The 18,876-nt window shown below is 38.1% G+C and overlaps 1 protein-coding gene across 4 annotated transcripts in view; it reads left to right on the forward strand.

The window, feature by feature from the left end:
• Nucleotides 1-18,226, forward strand: part of ZCCHC2 (zinc finger CCHC-type containing 2) — a 45,018-nt gene extending 26,792 nt beyond the window's left edge. The window contains exons 6-14 of one of the 4 annotated variants that reach the window (XM_068931578.1): nucleotides 325-419; nucleotides 4,232-4,315; nucleotides 6,115-6,172; nucleotides 8,385-8,523; nucleotides 10,065-10,129; nucleotides 11,010-11,104; nucleotides 12,871-12,999; nucleotides 13,737-15,248; nucleotides 16,251-18,226. In XM_068931578.1, coding sequence (XP_068787679.1) covers nucleotides 325-419; nucleotides 4,232-4,315; nucleotides 6,115-6,172; nucleotides 8,385-8,523; nucleotides 10,065-10,129; nucleotides 11,010-11,104; nucleotides 12,871-12,999; nucleotides 13,737-15,248; nucleotides 16,251-16,318 — 2,245 coding nt within the window. In that variant the 3' untranslated portion in view covers nucleotides 16,319-18,226. The remainder of the gene's footprint in view (nucleotides 1-324; nucleotides 420-4,231; nucleotides 4,316-6,114; nucleotides 6,173-8,384; nucleotides 8,524-10,064; nucleotides 10,130-11,009; nucleotides 11,105-12,870; nucleotides 13,000-13,736; nucleotides 15,249-16,250) is intronic. The other 3 variants (XM_068931579.1, XM_068931580.1, XM_068931581.1) reach the window with 3 other exon arrangements.
• Nucleotides 18,227-18,876: the final 650 nt, after the last annotated feature.

The following is an 18,876-nucleotide window of genomic DNA, read 5'->3' on the forward strand; positions in this document are numbered from 1 at the left end:
GAAGGTCTAAAGATTCTGTGACTTAGTCCAAACTCCTCTTTGTTAACGTGTTACATGTGGCTAAAATATTCAAACTGGGATGGCCCAAAAGCAGCACATACCTTTTTAATTAAAACAGAGTCATAATTTCTTGTACTGACTGTAGTACAACGTTACACTAGCTCTGAAGAACAAAGTATTTAACACTGTGTGCTGAATGTGCAAATTCAAGTGTTCACATTTTTTTGGAAGTGCATATTTTGCTCTTAAATGGTACTGTAGTATTTTTGTATGGTTCACGTGGAATATCACTTATAATGTAACAAGCTCTCACTTAAATTTCAGGCAGCTATTTTCAAATACATCACAAGCTTTTCTGCGGAATCAGAGAGTGTACAACTTCTTCCAATCAATTTCATCAGAATCTTTGCACACTCACAGTAAGACATGTCTTAATATTGTTTATGTAACAAAGATTCAATTAAAAACTATTTTTCCTGTCATGTCTAATTATGTTTGCTCATGTTACATTTATGTTTATTCATGTTACATTGTATTCTACTGGTTACATTTGAACTTTAGGAGTAGCAATGAAGAGTTGCTTCAGCAGTAGCTAGGTAGACCTGCTTTTGACAGTAGGAGCATGCTGTGGAGCATCAACGTGTGCTCTTCTCTTTCTTTGTTTCTTTCTTCTTCTCTGTACCATCATGCTGTTAAAATAGGTAGTAATGAGTACGTGCAATAGTTTGGGCCTGTATCCTTTTAAGAAATCTTAAAATGGCTCAGATTCCCCTGACCTGGCTACCATTTCACCAGGTGGGCTAGCGGTATTGATGAGAAAATATGAAGTCATAGGTTTTTGGCCATTTAGAAATCATTAGTTAAAACTACAAAGCATTAAAGGAAATACAGGTTTTCCTTCATGCTTTTTGTGTTTAAAACCTACTGCTATCCTTTTTCTGAATCCTGTGAAAATTAATGATGTCATTATTATAAACTTTGGAACAAAAAGCTTGAGCTGACCCTGAAAAATCGCATCTGTTTTTTACCTGGTTTCCTTTGTAGATGAAGTATTTGTCTTGATATTTAAATTAAGAGTGGTTTGGGTACACAGTACACAAATGATGGCTCTGCCTGCAGAACACAGTGTCTTGTTCAGAGTGTTGACCTTGTTAGTAGAGTTCCTTGGTGGGCCTGTTACACGTGTGTTATAAATTGCTTGTGTCACCTAGGCATAGCTTCCTTGTAAGGACAATGCAGTCTTTGTTTCTGTTGAAGCTTTTCTTCTTTCAATGCTTACTATACGATGACAGCTAAGAGACCGACTGAGACCATTGCCTCAGAAGTTGCAGAAGTTCTTAGTAGTGTATTGAACAAGCCAAGAGTTTTCAAACAGACTGCTTATACGCACTTGGCAGAAAATAGAAGAATGACAGCTGACATAGATTTGATATGATTTATCTATGACAAACATTTAATTTCTTTCTGTGATCAGATCAAGGCCTTATGACTAGTGGAGAAGCTGTAGATGTCATCTTATGATTTTGGTAACACTCAGGACATTCTTATATGACAGTCTGATGAGCAAGTTAAGCTAATGAGGTCCAGAATGGGTGTGAAACTGCCTGGAATTTACTACTGTGACAATTTTGGCTACCCTGTTATAATGAAAGGCTGCATGATGAGGAAATATGTTCCAAAGTCCAGAAAGATTCACGCCAATGAACAGGCCAGCCACATAAGATATGCATATTTTAATCTGTGTACTGCATCTAAGTAGGAAAAACTTGCAAATGCATTGGTACACATGACTATAATATAAGACAATCTTGACAAATTGGAGAAATGGTCTGAAAAAACCAATGCAGGGTTGTGTCTTAATAGACTTAACTGAATTAGTGCAAAGCAGAAATATCTACAGGTGGGAAGGTTAGAGGAGAAATATAGATAAATAGCAATTCTGCAGGGCGAAAAAAAACTTAAAAATTATAATGGGATCATAAATGGCAGATAAGTTGTGAAATACATAAGATCATTCTCCTGTGTTGGTAAAGCTCTGGCTGCAAGTTTTTTTTCAGTTTGGGGTACATGAAAGTCTATGAGGATTAAGGATTAGTCAGATGTAGAATGTGTGATGGGTAGAAGAAAGGATGAGGAACTTAGTCTTCAAGCACCACAAAGTCATAATGTCAATGTTCTCTCTGGGTAAGAGAGAAAGCACTCGGCTTAACTTGCTGTGAGGAAGATTTAGGTGTCAGGGAGCAGCAAGAGAAAGTAAGCCAGGAGCTGAGGGGGCTGAGAAGCCCGACAGGGCAGACCCCCCATTGACAGGGTGCAGTGCCACAATACCTACATGAGAAGAGTAGGACCAGGGGCAGCCAAGAGTGATCACCAGACAAGTCTGTAGTGATGAGGCAGGTCTGAGATCAAGGCAAAAAGTCAAGTCAGCAGGTTGGGGTAAAGACCAAATCAGCAAGGTACATAGCCAGGCCCAGGCGTAACTGCAGTATACCTTGGGCAAGGGCCTGAGTTTAAAAGCGGCTCCCAAGCCAAAGGATGGAGGGCCCCGCACAAGGCGTTCCCCAGCTCTTTTCCCAGCAGTCTAATCCAAGGTTACAAAACTGCAGTGTATCAGAGGCTGGCCTTGAGTACAGGCAGATGAAGCTGTGGGAGAGCACAGGAAGAGTTTGCAAAGCCCATAATTATGTTCAGAGCCCTGCCATTGGGCTAGATATTAAGGATAACTTTGGAGAGGACAATTATATAGTGTGATAAATTTTAGCGTGTTAGCTTTCCCCTTGAGAAGGGGAATTGGATGACTTGCCTGAGGTAGCTCATCGTCATGTGTTATATGGTGCAGGCGGTACTACAAAAAAAGTAGTCACACTGTTCTTTTCCAGAGTCACCATAATTGAGCAACTTGTGATTTTTTTTTTCTTAATTATTATTGTGAATGGCCACTGAGTTTTTCTGGGTTTCCTGTTTGGTATTTCTGAAACCTTATTTACCGCGCTGTTAAATTCTTGCAATTGCAGCTTAGGCCATGGTGGCTTATTTTGAAAGCAGTAACAATGGCAGGGAGGCGTGTGTCTTTAAAAGAGAATCTGATCCTTGTTCTTAAACTGGATGTTTAGACCTAACTGGCAAACAAAGCTTAAATTGGTGGCTTAAATTGGTCTTGAGTCACTACTTGGAGCTCAGGATAAAACGTGTCTCTTTGCAGAAACATGATGAAAATATGCACACTTTCGGAAGTATGTGAATGCTTTAGTTATGATTTTAGTAAAACCTACATGGAAATTAGTTCTCTGTTCAGTGGAGGGCCTTTATACCTGAAAGGATAGTTGGAATCTCATGCTGAATAATACATTCAGTAAGCATAATTATCTATGCTGCCATGGTTCCAGTAAGCAGAAAATCAATTAGCTCCCTTCTGATTCGTAATGTTTTGTTTCAGACAGTTCTTCAGGCTGGAGCCAGCTTTTGGTTCCAACAAACTGCCTTAGACCTAGCATGTTCTCTGGATGCTTGGTGTGATCAATACAGACAGTGTTCAGGAGGAGCTTCCTATCAACATTCCAAGCTCCTGAACAGCAGCTTTCAAATGTTTTTATCTGTACTAATTTGGAACTTTTCAAAGTAGACTCCTACAGTTAGATTCATTACCAAACGTAGTCCTCTTCTAAGGTGTGGAAGTGATATTTTTGCAACAAAACTTAAAATATTATTGCCTTTTCTTTCTTCCCATGCCTTCTGGCAGGAAATGGCAACAAATTCCATCAAAGCTATGTTAAGGTGACTAGAAGGCTTTAGCCCAGATTAGATCTCCTTTGGCAGGTGAATGATTTGATAATGGGAGAGTATAAGTTGTGACAGAAAAATTTCTAATAAATATAGTTGATCTCCTTCCATTTCCTGCCATAGCACAGAAAAATTATGGAAAATCTCAAGGGCAGTGTAATAAGAATATTTCTAGTATTGCAATCATAATCCCAAGCTTTTAAAATGGCAGCATAGCTTTAAAATTTTTTTGCATGCTCCTTTCCTCAAAATAGAAGCATCTGTATAGAGCCTCTACTCTTGGAGATGGTCTACTTTGAAGGAGATGATGTTCAAATTACTGCCACATAAAAAAAAAAAAACTACTACTTCAGTCTTCCATGTCCCTAGCTCCCAGTTTAGTGCAAGCATTCAGGAACTGTCTAGTTGTTCAAGATCTATAAAGTTACTACGTGAACTTTATTCTCTGCAGGTAACTTACAACCCTCTTTGAAGACGGTTAAGGCACCAGAACACTTCAAGGAGGACAGTTCAGAAGCTTCAAGTCAGGAGGAAGGTAGTTGTGTAATCAAAGGTGGTTCTTATCTGAGAAATTTTACCACACTCAGTTCTGGAAATCATGCAGTTGACTGATTTCTTTATTGGTACGAAGTTGAGAGATTTGGATGAAGTGTGCTATGTAAATGAAGAATTTTTATATACTTTCAGCTGTTTCCTTAGGGGGTTGCTATCTAAGCCAAGGAATGGGATTGTTGGTGGAGTGCTTGGAGGCAGAAGTTCACAGCTGAGTTGAACAGTCAGGAAGACATGCTTTACTCTTTACTTAAGCCAAGATCGTGCTTGTAGCTTTTTCGTATGTCTACCTACTCTTCAATTACCAGGGTACAAGTTGAGTGCAGCATTTCAAGAGTTGCAGTCTGTTTTGCATTAAACGTGCTAAATTTGTCTAGCTTTAATTTCATACAGAAAGGATGTTCCTGTCTTTCTCCTCATATTCTTAACCTTTGTTTCCTTGATACTCTGACTAGTCAGTAAAGATTTTAACTGTTTCGGACCACAGTGAATATTGATTGCAGTCTGAAAACTGATATTTTCCAAATACCTTGAAAACAGTTCACATGTGGAAGCAGTAGCCTGGTAGATGGTCACTAATTTCATTCTGAAAGGAATGTCAAGCCAGTTTTGTATTGTTTTCAGGAGTGAAGAAGTATGAACTTCTAGTAGGTGGAAAGGATGAGAAGTGAGACTGATGCATGAACACAGACCACTGAGTGCTTATATTCACTTTCATAGAATGACACCACTCTTAGCTGTTACACATTAATAACTAAGAAGCTTAGAAGAAGCTTAGTTCTTATGTGCAATGAATAAAACCACATACACAGTTCAGACAGCTTTTTCTCATTTAAAAAAAAATTGCCATGTTCTTCTTTAGAGTTCAGAAAGCACAAAGTAAATTTGTAATATATTTGAAAATAGTCAAATGATATTTTATACTCTGTCCTTATCTCTTAAGTTGATGAAACTACAAATGCATTTCAGAACATTGTGTCATTTTAGTAAAGTGCTACCAGAATTTTAAAACTGTGGGTGAGTGGGTGGTGTGTGGTCCTCCCCCACCCCCCAAAAAATCGTAATTTGGTTTTCTGAGTCGAAAGGAGTTCAGGCAAAATGATGGCTGCTAAGAAGGCTAAGATCATCAACAATTAGAATTAACAAAAGTTGCTTTTGTTACAATTTAACCAATATTTTAAGAAGATGGATAGACCGTATTTCCAAAGGTCTTGTTTCTCGATTGAGGCAGTAACTCTTTTTCACGTCTCCTGTAAGGCTTTACTTGCACAGTGAAGTTTGTGATTCGGAATGCAATGCTTCTGTGTAAGACTTACCTTCGTTCACTAGTTCAGAACTTGTCAGTGACATAGACGTTTCAGATGGATTTTAGTGGTTCAGAAGAATATTTGGAATTCTGAGCTTTTCTGACTGAATTCACGTATCCTCTCTCCTTTCCCCTTTGATGATACATACTGGGTAATGTTCAATCACGCGTTTAGTCCTTTTGTTGAAATATAGTGGTGACCAAGTGTGGAGGGTGTCGTTTTAGTTCCTATTTTTCTGTTTATTCTTCTGAGAAATTAAGGGCAAAGTCTTAATTCTATTATCCCTACAGGCTGAATCATCATCTGTGCAACACCTGTTAATTTCAGCAAAGTAAATTAAGCCTAGTGTGTTTAACGGTGACACTTTTCACTAAGTGTCTGTTAATGATGGAAAACCGAAGTTGCTGTGTTGATCTTAAAAGAGGAAATAGAAATTACTGGTGGAATTACTTTTTGTTGTTCTTTTTTTTTCCAGATGTAATGCAACACACAACAGTCCACAAGAAACATAATGGAAAAAGTCCTGTTGCCAAGTAGGTACTAGATTGTAATGTGGCCGTGCTAGATTTTTTTCACATCATCTTTTAACACTTTGGGAGTATGTGTTTCCTTCTCGATTAAAAACTTGTGGGTTTTTTTTTTTTTAATTAATCTCCGTTTAAAAGCTTCCCTCTAACATAGAGGAGTTCAGTGTTAAAACTCTGCTGAGAATGTTGCAAAAGATCGTATTTATACACTTTTAGGTCCAGGTCATTTGAAACGCTCTTCTTTCCCAAATTTTGTGAATCTTTACTGCTTGAGTTGATGTTTTTGCTTTATGGCTACAAGCTGGGCATTTATACGTACTTGTATTTTATATATCTTTCCCATGCACCCCGCCTTCCATATTTAGACACTTCCAGTGCTATTGATTCTCAGCTTTCTTTCAGTAGCTTCTAAGATTTTCCTATAGGAAAAGGTAGTCCATTCTTTCCCTTATTTAGTAGGTAAAGCATATATACCCTCCTTTTTTGTTCAAGTCCATTGTAAGCAGAAGCACTTCTTAATCGTATTAAAGTAGTTTATGTATGCTTTTCAGGTATAAGAAATCTGTAATGGCAATTCACTTGTTAATGTTTCTTAACCAGAAACACTGGAGGTGTTTGCAAACAGTTGCACAAAACTTCAGCTATGTTAAGAGTAAAAACGGACACAGATTTTATTATGGTTTACTGTTCTGTTTTGTACTTGGCTGCTAGAAATCTATTAATTCTTTCCTCTTCATTTCACTACTACTTCTTAAAAATCTATGCCTGCTATTTATAGGTTCTAAAGAAACAGTACTGAATGAAATTTTATATCTTTTCTTATATTTATAAAATTTTATAAAGAGAACAAGAACAGTTAAGAACAGTTAATCTCAAGTAATGTTGGCACATTTTGGAAAAATGTGTATATTACATCTGTCTGCCTTCTGTTTTTGTTCAGTAGGGTCAGCCTTGCACTGGAAAAGGGCTGGAGACTTACTTGTAGGAATGAGAGTGGATGTGTGAAATAAACTTAGTAATGTTATAGCTAACATGAAGTGACTACAGATTTGGCAGCAGATTGACTTAATGCCGTTTGGTAGAAGTTTCTACAGTGACCTTGCTCATATCTCTGCGGTCATAGACTTCAGTGTGTCTCTATTGAGGGACCCTCTTTGAGTTCTCACCGTTTGCTTAAACTATTTTTGAATATTCTATCACACCTCTTCTAAATAGTTTGAGCACTTATTTCAAGTGGCATTTGTTAAGTAGTCACTGAAACTTCAGCACGTCGTCGTCTTTGGAGTGAGCTAGGTTTTTGCCCTCGTTGGAACTGAATAACATTTCCTATTGCAGTTACTTTCCTATTGCTTGACTACAGTCCTGATTTAAAAAGCACTTTAAAAGTAAATTTTCACCCTAAGTATTTTGATCTGAATTTGAAAGTAATACCTATTTCTCATGGTTTTGTACCCAGCAGGGCACGTTTTTGAATGACAGATGAAAAGATTACAGGTTTATGTGCTCTGCTGACCTATCAGAAATCCTTTTACAACAGGCTTGTTGACCGGTATGCTCAGACTTAGCAGCAGCCGGTTAGAAGTGACTTGTAACTAAGAGAAGCTTCAGTGGAAGGTGTTAAAAGGCCCGAAGTAAATGCCAAATGTGACTTCCCTTTTCCCAGCACTACTCAAAACTAGCAACTCTGAAGGCAAAAAAAAAAAAAAAATGAAACAAAGGGAATATTTTGAAATTCAAATAAAAATGGCTGCAGTGTGGTCTGTAAGTAGCCGTAACTCCTTTTGTTAAATGTCTTGTGAATTCTGAAATTGTGATTACAAGTAATTCCAGCTCTGTTATTAATGTTAAGAAAGAAAATAAATTCAGAATATGTTTCTATCTGGAAAGCTTCCAAACATCTGATGTGAAAAGGGGCAAACAAAAAAACTTGTGTGCAGATATAACTGTGAAAACTCTTCTCTCAAGTACTGTGTCATCCTGGATTTTGTGTCAAATTATAGTGGACAAATTAAAAAGGAAGTCCAAATGTCTTCAGTTCATTAATATAACTTCACTGCACAAGAGCTGCAGTAATCTACATCCTTAAAATCTGTCGACAGTTTCTGTTTTTTCTGAAAGCAACGTATCTCTGTTTCCCAGCAAGATGCAAAAACTTGTATGTTGGTAGGAGAAGCCCTCAACTTTGTTCACACTGGCACAACTTTTTTTTTCCTTTCAGCAGCACTAGCAGTGCAAAATGTTCTTCACTGGATAGCCTTAACATACAGCACTCTGAGCAAAATGGGGTAATGGACTGGAGAAGAAAAAACTGTATTGTTCAGCAGCACCCGGAGCACTGTACAAACCTACTTGACCAGGTGTGTTGCTGTTTTTTGTTTAAAGCAGTATTCTGAAACACTGAATGAAGGAGACTGTCCACTACACATCGTTGCATTTAGCTTTAAAAGATGAAGGACAGTGCTAAAATTGCACAAATAAGTGTCCAAATTAAGGTTTATAGTGGCTATCTTAATTACCAAAATCCTTGTTAAGTCTTAGATTGTTGTTAGTGTTTCATAAAGTTACGTGTTTTGTTTGTAACTAAACTTTCCTAATAGGATGTGTGAGTCAGAAAAGTCTAGTGCTCATTCCTAATCTGTCGAGTTTCTGTAATCTATTGTCAACAGAGAGAATTTCAGGAGGCCTAAGAAATTTTGTATAATTGTAAACAACAAACTGTAAACTGTATTAATAACTATATTAATGCTGTGGTAAAGACAGCCGGTTTAATGTATCCATGCTATATTACTTGCATTATATAAGTAACTTAACTTTTTTTCTGAAGATTTAACATTTAACAGCTAGATGTACGTACACATTTTGTGACACATCTGTCTTTTTGATACTCCATTTTCATAAGAGTCTAGTCAATAAGTACTTACAAATAGGGCCAACTACTGAACCAGAGGGAGGAAGATTACTGTTGTTATATCTGAAAAACCTGGAATGTTATCATTGCTTGATGCTACTTCTATTCTATATACAGAATTTGGCTATTGGTTTTTATGTGAGTTATAGCAAGCCAAACAAAGACATTTTCCTCATTTTACAGAGTAGGGTAGTGAATTGAGATATGCTTCAAAAATTGAAATAGTAGACTGTGTCAAAGCTTAAAATGTGCAAGCTTGAGGCAAGAAAAATGTAATATATTAGAGCAGAGGAAAAGCTACTTCCCATTTAAATGATGTGTGAATACAGCATAGGCAGAGATTACCTCCGACTGGTCATAGCTCTTACTTCTTTGCCAAATAGGAGATATTACTAGCAGCTAGTAATATTATATTTAAAGAATAATGCAGATACTATATTTTTTTCTAATACACTTCTAGGTGGTATTCTACAAACTTCAGTTTAGCAGCAACCTCCAGTTCAAGGCTGGGTACCTGCTCTGTCACTATGTGAGCAATGTGAAAATAATTTGCCGCATGTACTTTTTTTTCTCCGTCAAGCATCAAATAATTTCACTTAAATTAATAAATTCAGGAGACATAAGCCTTATGATTAACCAGACAACTCCTTTTCAGGGAAGGAGTTGTTAAGGGGTACTTGAACTGCATTTGTTTCATCCTCAACAGGAAAAGCCCCATAACTTACTCCCAGCATCCAAGCAATAATTTTATTCAAATATCCTACATATTTCCAAGTAGCAATTTGCAGCGTTTTGCTGATAGTGTCATAAATGCCAGACAAGATGCATGATTCTAAAGGTCTGAATGCATTGTACAAGTAGATGCTTGTATGGTTATAGCGCTGTGAGTGCACTAGTCATGGACTCATGGACATTTACGTCTAGAAGTTCTTTTGGTTTTTATGATAAAAATTTTGTTTTCTAACTAGTATCTTTGTATTTTCTTTGTAGCATACAGGGGAAAAACGAGGCCTGTCTGCAGTAAGCAAGAAGAAAGGAAAGCCACAGCTGGAAAAGTAGGTTTCCAATGTAACCAGTAATCCAGGAACAAAGTGTAATGCATTCACTCCGGTAAACCGTGTGTGCAATCAATGGCTACTTTAGTTTGCTATTGTGGAACAAGAGCTGGCATATTGTGAGACTAGTCTACATTAAAAAAAAAAAAAAAAGTTACTGTATCATTTGCAAAGAAGTGTCATAAGAATAGAAGGTAATCGTGTGCAGTCATTTCTGAGAATGTCAGTTGTCATTTAGCAAAAAGAAGGAGCAGAAGTGTATCTGTAGGTGATACTGAGTTACCTTTTTTTCCTTTATATTTATCTGAAAGTTAAAAGCTATAAAGCTGCCCAGACAACCCTGAAAATCAAATAAGGATTGACTGCAACCTTTAACATGACTAAGTGGGTGCTAGCTTGCTGAAATGTTTTACTAAAGGCATTTGCACGTCAGAGGTCTTCAGAACTTCCTATGGGCTGTATGATCCTGCACTGTGAGGAAGGGAAACCGTTTCCACCATTACCTAATACTCTGTCTAGTTCCAAGTTGACTTTTTGTCATTTTGTTGCTGTATAGCCAGATGCTTTTATGCTAACCTGGCATATTGCTTGGTTACATTCATGAGCTTTCGGGAAAGAACTTTAGAGCCAGCTGCACCATTTTTTTTTTTTTTTTCTCAGCTGTTTTCTTTTGAGTGTTTAGTAACATTGATTGCAGTTTAATTCCTGATATGTTGCACTATTGGCCTTTACCTATTTGTTTATTATTTACACCTGTTATTATGTCTATTATATATACATTAGTCCCTGCCCTTGTTTACAGTAGTATTATATTCTCATATGTTTCTGATTATTTGTGCCTGTGTGTTTTGGAAAAAAATATGAAAAATTATTTACACAGGGAGAAAACAAAGAAAACTGACTGCCGGTTGAATAACAGGGCTAATGGAGTTCGAGTTGCAGCATCACAGCACATCCGCACAGGGACAGCAAAAGGTAAGACATTTCTCTAAGATGTGTGTAAGAAACAGAATTTCTAATTTTGCTGACTTTCTCATTGTTTGGTGCTAAGGGAGAAATCACAAATCTGAAATCTTTTTGGGTGCGAGTCAGCATGTTGGCTATCTAGTCTATGCTTTGATGTGGTGTATAGAACATACTAGATGCTTTGTCTTCTGCATGCGATTGCTTAGGCTATGTCTTCTTTCACGCATAATTGGAAACATCTTAGTAAACCCTTCATAAGTTGCCTTATGTGAGGTAGGAGTTGCCAAAAGAGTTAATGTTGGGCTGCTTGCACATGAAATTTAGTCTGAGTGTGTGGAGATCCAGCATCTTCTCACTGGTGTTCTCTTGCAGTTTGTTAGACGTGTTCCTTCAGCTGCTGTGGAAAGGGCCATGAGACGCTGTATAAAAACCCTGTGATGTGAACCACTGAGGAATTGTATTGTGTAACGATGTAACTGCTGAGCTACAGCACAGAACTATATGTGTACTGCCCTAACAGTTTTCAAGTATAAGTAATGTAGAACTATCTAGTGTCTAGGTCAAGACGTTTATGCATCGGTCAGTTACAAGACAGATATTTGCATTCTTTAGCAAATTGAGCCTCTAAGCCTTCCCCCTGCTCCAGAGGGCTGTGCTGTCCATTGACTTTGTTGTCTCTCTGTTATCCAGGCTTCTAATACCAGTTACAGCCTTGCCTCTCTTATACTTAGTTCTCACTGAAGACAACTGAGAGAGAATTGCCCTTTTCTATATTGCCCAAATGGGATAAGTGTTCAAAGAGCTCTTAGGAAGTGCCCTGTCTTGTTCCTACCTCCACTTGGAGTGCGGTCTTTATATAGCTTTCGTTCTTTCCTCCCCCGGCTTCTCTCAAACTTTAAGAATTCATAGTTCACAAACTTAGCAAAGATAGGACAATTTTAGAAAATTTTAGTGAAGAGCTGCGCAAGCAGAAATTATGCTCTGTAGGAGATCTTTGCTGTATACGTTTCTGATTGTTTACAGTTCCTGTTGTCCAGCAAAACTTAATGAGTTTTTACGAAATGACCACTTTAGAAAGATGAGTAGTTTTGTATGGTGTAGCGCAGAAGTTAAATAGGAGTAGGATTTCTATCCACTGACTACCCCCGCATGCTATACAGATGTAATACTGCCTGCCTGATATTGTTGGTTAGTTATGGCTACTCTGAGAAGGAACTGTAACCACAGAGGCTGGAAGCAGTTAAGTCCTTCTCAGGGATGAGTTTTCTACTTGGTGTTTGTGCACAAACATCAGAATGTCTTCTGATAATAGCCTATTGGAGATGTATTCTTAAGGGAAAAAAAAATAAAGTTGCAGTCTAAATCTCTGCCTTGCTTTATACTAAGGCATGATACAAAATATTTTGAGTCAGTAAATCTTAACTGCATTGTTTTCTTCCATTTTTTTCTCCCTATTTGTAGCTTTTCTGAGTCATAAATTAGTTACACGTGTAATTCTGAAGACTTGATACTTGTGACTAGCACTTTAGAATCCTGTTTTCAGTGATGTGAAGCCGATGTTGCTGCTCTAGGTCATATTAGATATTCAAAAACACTGGTTAAAATAGTTTGACCAAGTAAAGGTTTAATCAGGAAATGATTTCAAGAATTGAACCTGTTTGTTAACCTGTGTTCCTACTTAACAGATATCTAAAGTAGCATGGTATGACCAGACCAAAATAACCTCACTTCCATATACCAGGATTAAAAATAAAAATACCATTTTTTATTTTTAGATCTGAATTTGGACCCTGGATCTGGTCATGATACATGCGGAGAAACATCATCTGAAAGTTACAGTTCTCCTTCTAGTCCACGACATGATGGGAGGGAAAGCTTTGAAAGTGAAGAAGAAAAAGACAGAGGTTGGATTTGTGGAGAATTTTGCTTTAATACCTTGACTATTCTTTTTCTTGTATTAATGTTAATTAGTTTCTCAGTTTTATTAGCTGTTTTATTTTATTCCTGAACTAGTCACAGGTACGTTTTGCTTTGTGGGCTTCATGACTGGACTGTTTGAAGACTTTCAGCAAATAGCAGGAGTGTGTTTAAACACTGAGTTTTAGATTAGCCCATATGTGTGTGTGTGTGTCATGCACGATATCCATATCATCTGCTTTGGTGGTGTAGATTTGGAAAATTTTGTAGTCTTGGAAAATGTCAGCAGTATGGTAAATAGAAGAACTTTGACCTGAAAGGGTCTTGTTTTATACCAAATTATGCTTGGCGTGTCTGAGATATCCTTCTTTTGTCTTGACTATAGAATTTGCCACTCCTTCAGAATTTAAGTAAACTGTGTTACTGTCTTTCTAAGTAGACAAGAATTCCCAATTCTGTGTCCTGCTGTTTACATTTGCAGATGTACACAAGCCAAGGACGCAGTAGCTAGTTGTGCAGTTTGATATAGGCAAGTGATAGAGATTGACCTAGCTTAATTTGGATGAATGTAGATGATCTTAAATTTATTCTGATCCAGGAAGACATCATTTCACTTTTGTCATCAAATTTAATAAGCTTTGTATATAGGTAAATGAGTCCTGGGAAAGGCCTAACAGTTTCAGATTCATGCTTCTGACTCTCACAAATGCTTATATCTCTACAGATACAGACAGTAATTCTGAGGACTCTGGGAATCAAAATGCAACCAGGTTTACAGGCTACAGTGCTGTCAGTTCATCAAATATGAACAAATCATCTGCTCAGATCTCTTCAGTGAATAATGAAAATGGAAGCCTTTCAGAAGATCCTTTGAATGCAAAGTTTCAGCATATTTCCTTTATGCCTGCCTTACACTGTGTGATGCACAGCGCTGCCCAAAAGCCTGAAGCAGTTGTCCCGCCACCCATATCTGCAGACGGTAAAACAATGGGAATGCTTGTTACCACGCCTGTTGCTGTCTCACCAGTGAGAGAGTCTGCAAATTCACCTCCTGGTGGAATTGGCCCAGTGACCTCTGGTGAACCTGAGAAACGCCTTGAGCTGATGGCTTCCCCTTTACCAGTCCCATCCACTTTCCTTCCGCATTCTGTCCAGCCTGGTAGCCCAGCTTTGCATTTGCCAATACACAGATTGAAAATGCCCTCCCCACAGGGATCATCAGAAAGTTGCACAGTTAATGGACCACAGCAGCCAACAGGAAACTTAAGTATTGGATCACCAAATACTGCCTTTATCCCAGTCCACAACCCAGGTAGTTTTCCAGGATCCCCAGTTCCTACTACAGATCCCATCACAAAACCTGCATCCCAGGTGGTAGGACTGAATCAAATGGTGCCTCACATTGAGGGAAACCCAGGAGCAATCCCTCAGCCTACCAATCTAAAGGTAGTTCTTCCAGCAGCTGGTCTCTCAACAGCAGCAGCAGCACCACCTCCACCAGCTTCATATGCTTTGCCAGGCAGTCCTCACGCTAATAGTGTGTTGCCCAACCAGAACACAAACGTGCTAAACACTGTAGCAACTTCCTCACCACCTCAGTCAGCTGGTTTAGGTGTTGGTCAGGTCCAGTCCACTGTTCCTCCTGCAATACCTACACATACGCCAGGCCCTGCCCCTAGCCCCAGCCCTGCTTTAACACACAGCACTGCACAGAGTGACAGCACATCTTACATAAACGCTGTTGGAAATAATAACACTAACGGGACAATGTTACCTCCACAGCAGTTGGGGTCTGGTCCTTGTGGTTCTTGTGGACGTAGATGTAGCTGTGGGACCAATGGAAGCCTTCAGATTAATAGTTATTTTTATCATAACCCACTTCATGGACAAGTCTACAGAGTTCCATCTTTCTTCACTCTGCCATCACTTTGCAATGGCAGCTACCTCAATCAAGCACATCAAAGCAATGGAACACAACTTCCTTTCTTCCTGCCTCAGTCTCCATATGCAAATGGGCTTATGCATGACCCCGTAATGGGGAGCCAAGCCAACTATGGTATGCAGCAGATGGCAGGATTTGGGAGGTTCTATCCTGTATATCCAGCACCTAACGTAGTTGCCAACACAAATGGGTCGGGACCCAAGAAGAATGGGAACGTTTCATGTTACAATTGTGGTGTAAGTGGACACTATGCGCAGGACTGTAAGCAGTCATCCATGGAGGCCAGTCAACAAGGTAATCATGATAACTCCCAGCGGACTTGCTTTTGAGTTTAGCAGTTTCTCTTTACCTTACTGAATGTGCTGTTTCTGTTCTTGCAGAAAGGTGTGCGTGCGTGTGTATGTTTTGTGTAAATGGTTGTGCATTAGTGACCTGCTCTAAAACTGCACAGTATCTTATCTCTGCCTGATAATTTTGTAGAACAGTGCAAGGGAACGGGGTTCACGAGCGTGAAGTTGAAAATGGGCATGGTACAGAGCTGGGAAGTCAAACTATCGATTCAAAATTGTCATTCTTTTCACCCGTTTGTTTTTGGCATTATATTGAGATTTGCATGTTGTTTCAATTCTTCCATTCCTATTCAGTGTTTTTTGGATAGAATTCATTGGCAAAAGGTGTAGAAAATATGAATGATATTAACTTGGATTTTTAAAACTTGAGAGTTGAAAAAAATGATCATTTGATAATTTAACTTTTCTGAAGCTTACCTTTGCACAACCAGCCATCCTTCTGCACCCCATCATGGAGTACATAGATGGGAAATGCTCTAACTTTTCGGACAAGTTGCAGCAAAAAGACAAAAACCAATTGGAACTGAAAATTGAAGGCATGGCTTCAGTCTTGCATACCATTATTCTCTCCATCCACAAGAATGGAGAAAATGCAGAGTTCACATAGAACATAAATTATTGTTTATTCTTGGCCTGTGCCCATTCTGATTTTACTTGTTTTGTCAGACTGGAACAGGAAAGACTAGTCTAGATGGGATCTTTTTTTTTTTCTTTGCATTTTTCCAGCAAAAGTAAAATCTATATCTACTGTTTAGATTTTTTTTTCTTAACTGACATTTTTAGAAAGCAGATTAAAGAAAATAGTATAAAATCTTAGAACCTACTTTAAAAGGACTGGAGGATGATAGTGCCTTTTGAAGAGCATGTCCATTTTGATACCTTGTAGTGGTTTTGTAATCCATTTTAATTGTAAGCAGTGACTTAGTAGTTCTCTTTCCTGTTTTAGGCACTTACAGACTGAGATACGCACCTCCCCCTCCCCCTTCCAATGATACCTTGGATTCTGCAGACTGAAACAAGTAAACATTGCCTACTTAAACTGAAGCTTGGGAAATTGGGGGAAGGTGTGTGTGGGAGGTGGGGGGGGGGGTTGGTCTTGCGTTTTTTGGGACATTCCCGGTTTTATATTCTTTTGGAATTTTTCATTGCTTTTGCACCTCTGTTCAATACAAAAGAAGAAAGCTGAGTCCCTGGTCTCCTCCTGGTTCTACAAAAGGCTTGCGTAATGCATGTAATTCAAACACACAGCCAAACAATCAAAAAGAGCATTTGAACCATGCTTTTGCACTGAAGACTTGAGACATGTGCAATGTTTACTGCATTTAAAAAAAAAAAAAAAAAGTCCTCTGACCTCTGACATCACTGGTGGAGCAGCCATATGGTGAAAGAAGAAACTTGGTCATGTTCCCCACAATCTTCTTCCCTCCCTCCCCATTCTCCTTATGCTGCTGTTTCGTTTTCTTTACCCCATTTGTCCACGTGGATTCGTTGGATTTGCATGAGTGTTCAGTGGTTCATACAGACCCTGCCCATACTCTAAATTGATGCTCATGAATTGAGGGGAGATGTTCAAACATCCTATTAGGAGAGTCCAAAGGAACATACCGTACGGTATGTGTACTATATCTGATAATAATACATATACACAGCTCTTGAGAGTCCCGAATAAATGAAAATACGTAGAGCAGGAAGGGGCTGAAACCGTGTGGACTTGAACAGGTTTAGAAAAATGAGCAAGCTTAAATTGACAGATTTTATTTCCATTGTAGCTTTTTAGCTTGTATGTTCAGCAACAAAGGTGAAAAAATGGTATGAATGTTGTACTCAGTGTGTTTGCATTTGTAATGAAAGTTGACAGCATTTTTTCCTTTTTTAAAGCTATTCTACATCGTGTCAACACAGAATGAACATTACTTGATTGAATATTTTTTCCTAAACTATTACAGTGTTGCATTGTACTTAGAATGTAAATGTTTTATTTCAAACTGAACAAAAGCTATGGTTTTCTACAAAATAGTCAGGTATTAGTATTAGAACCTGTCTACCAAATAGCAAAGTCACTATTTTATAACAATTTACCACTATGCGTAATTACGGTATAATGTGAAAGACTGAAATGAGTGTTAAGATGGTATTAATCATGTCAGTATCATGAGTAAGTAAGTTTAATGCTGCTGTATTTTTTATTTTATTTTTAAAAGCCAATATATGTACTAAATTGCTTCCAGGTAATATTTGATTTCCTAAAGTGCACTGAGGTTATCTGGAAGATGAGTGTATTTTTTGACTGCTGCATTCAACACCGATGAACAACTACCACTGTATATCCATAGGGTTTGGCATTCCTCACAGTTCATGGCAGAAATGTTTTCTTAAAATAAGACCTGGTGTCCAGTAGAGGGATGAAATAAAATCAGTCTTTGGTTCAGCCGTCTAATAAATTGCTAAACAAACAAAAAACTTGAAAGAAAAAAAGCTTGATTACTACATTTCTTCATAGGTAGCATTTATATTTATAGCACCAGTGTACATTTTGAAACTTTTTTCTTGGAGGGGGGAATGGGGAGGGAGGTAGATGAAAGCTTTAATTTAAAAAAGTTTAAGTAGTAAATGAAAATTATTTTGATTAAAAATTTTATTTGATCTGGGTATTTTTGGACCACTTGAAATGAATGAACTGCGTTTGAGTTGAAGTGAGGGTGTTAAACCACCAATGGACTTGTATTGTGAATTACCTGCCAGTTGTACTTTATGGAACTTATTTTATGATTTAAAATACTGTACTGTAAATAGGAGGTATGTTACCTTCTCTTTATTTGTATGTTTACCATATACTTTGATATTTGAAATGTACTGGAAAGGTCACTTATATTTCTAGAAGAGATTGGATTTTATGCAACCTTTTTTCCTTGAATTAACAGCAATAAAAAAAGAAAAAAAGTACCTGTGTGCAAGTACTGTTCTTTATCAATGAGAACAATGAAATAAAACTCATACTGTGCCCTCTGGGTGTATGGATGGGATTGTGGAAAGTTCTGGCAAGCTACCATTTTGGTTGAAAGCTGTCATTTAGACAAAGCTGAAAAGTATTTAACTTAAGATCAGTCTGGTATCTGAAGTCAGAGTACTGCCTCTTGCGTGAGACATCTTTAAAATAGATAGATAGCTCTTGGGAGAAACAGGATGACCTTGTGTGATATACCTAGGATTTTGATGTAAGCTCTTTCACAACAGCTAAACCTGTGCTCTATTCTAATGGCTCCTGGACCTGGTCTGAAACCCAGTTTAAACATGCTTTATTGACTGCAGTGCAGTTTGGTCCCGTTTTACTTCTCAGTAAAATGTGTGTGCCTAGTCATGTAGTAACTGGAAAGCGAGATCTTTCTTGCATCAGCTGGGGAGGATAGGACAGCAGGAATTGCTGGGACTAGGGAAACACTTTAGGAATGTGTGGATTAGCAGCTGAAGGACCTGATAGGAATGTAATGAGCTGGGTAGCAGTGAGAAACAAAAGAGTACGCATTACTCTGTCACCTCGCTTTCCCTCTTACTGTATGTCCAGAGCATCTAAT

This window comes from Struthio camelus, chromosome 2 (assembly GCF_040807025.1).
Source record: "Struthio camelus isolate bStrCam1 chromosome 2, bStrCam1.hap1, whole genome shotgun sequence".
In the NCBI taxonomy this organism is placed as follows: domain Eukaryota; kingdom Metazoa; phylum Chordata; class Aves; order Struthioniformes; family Struthionidae; genus Struthio; species Struthio camelus.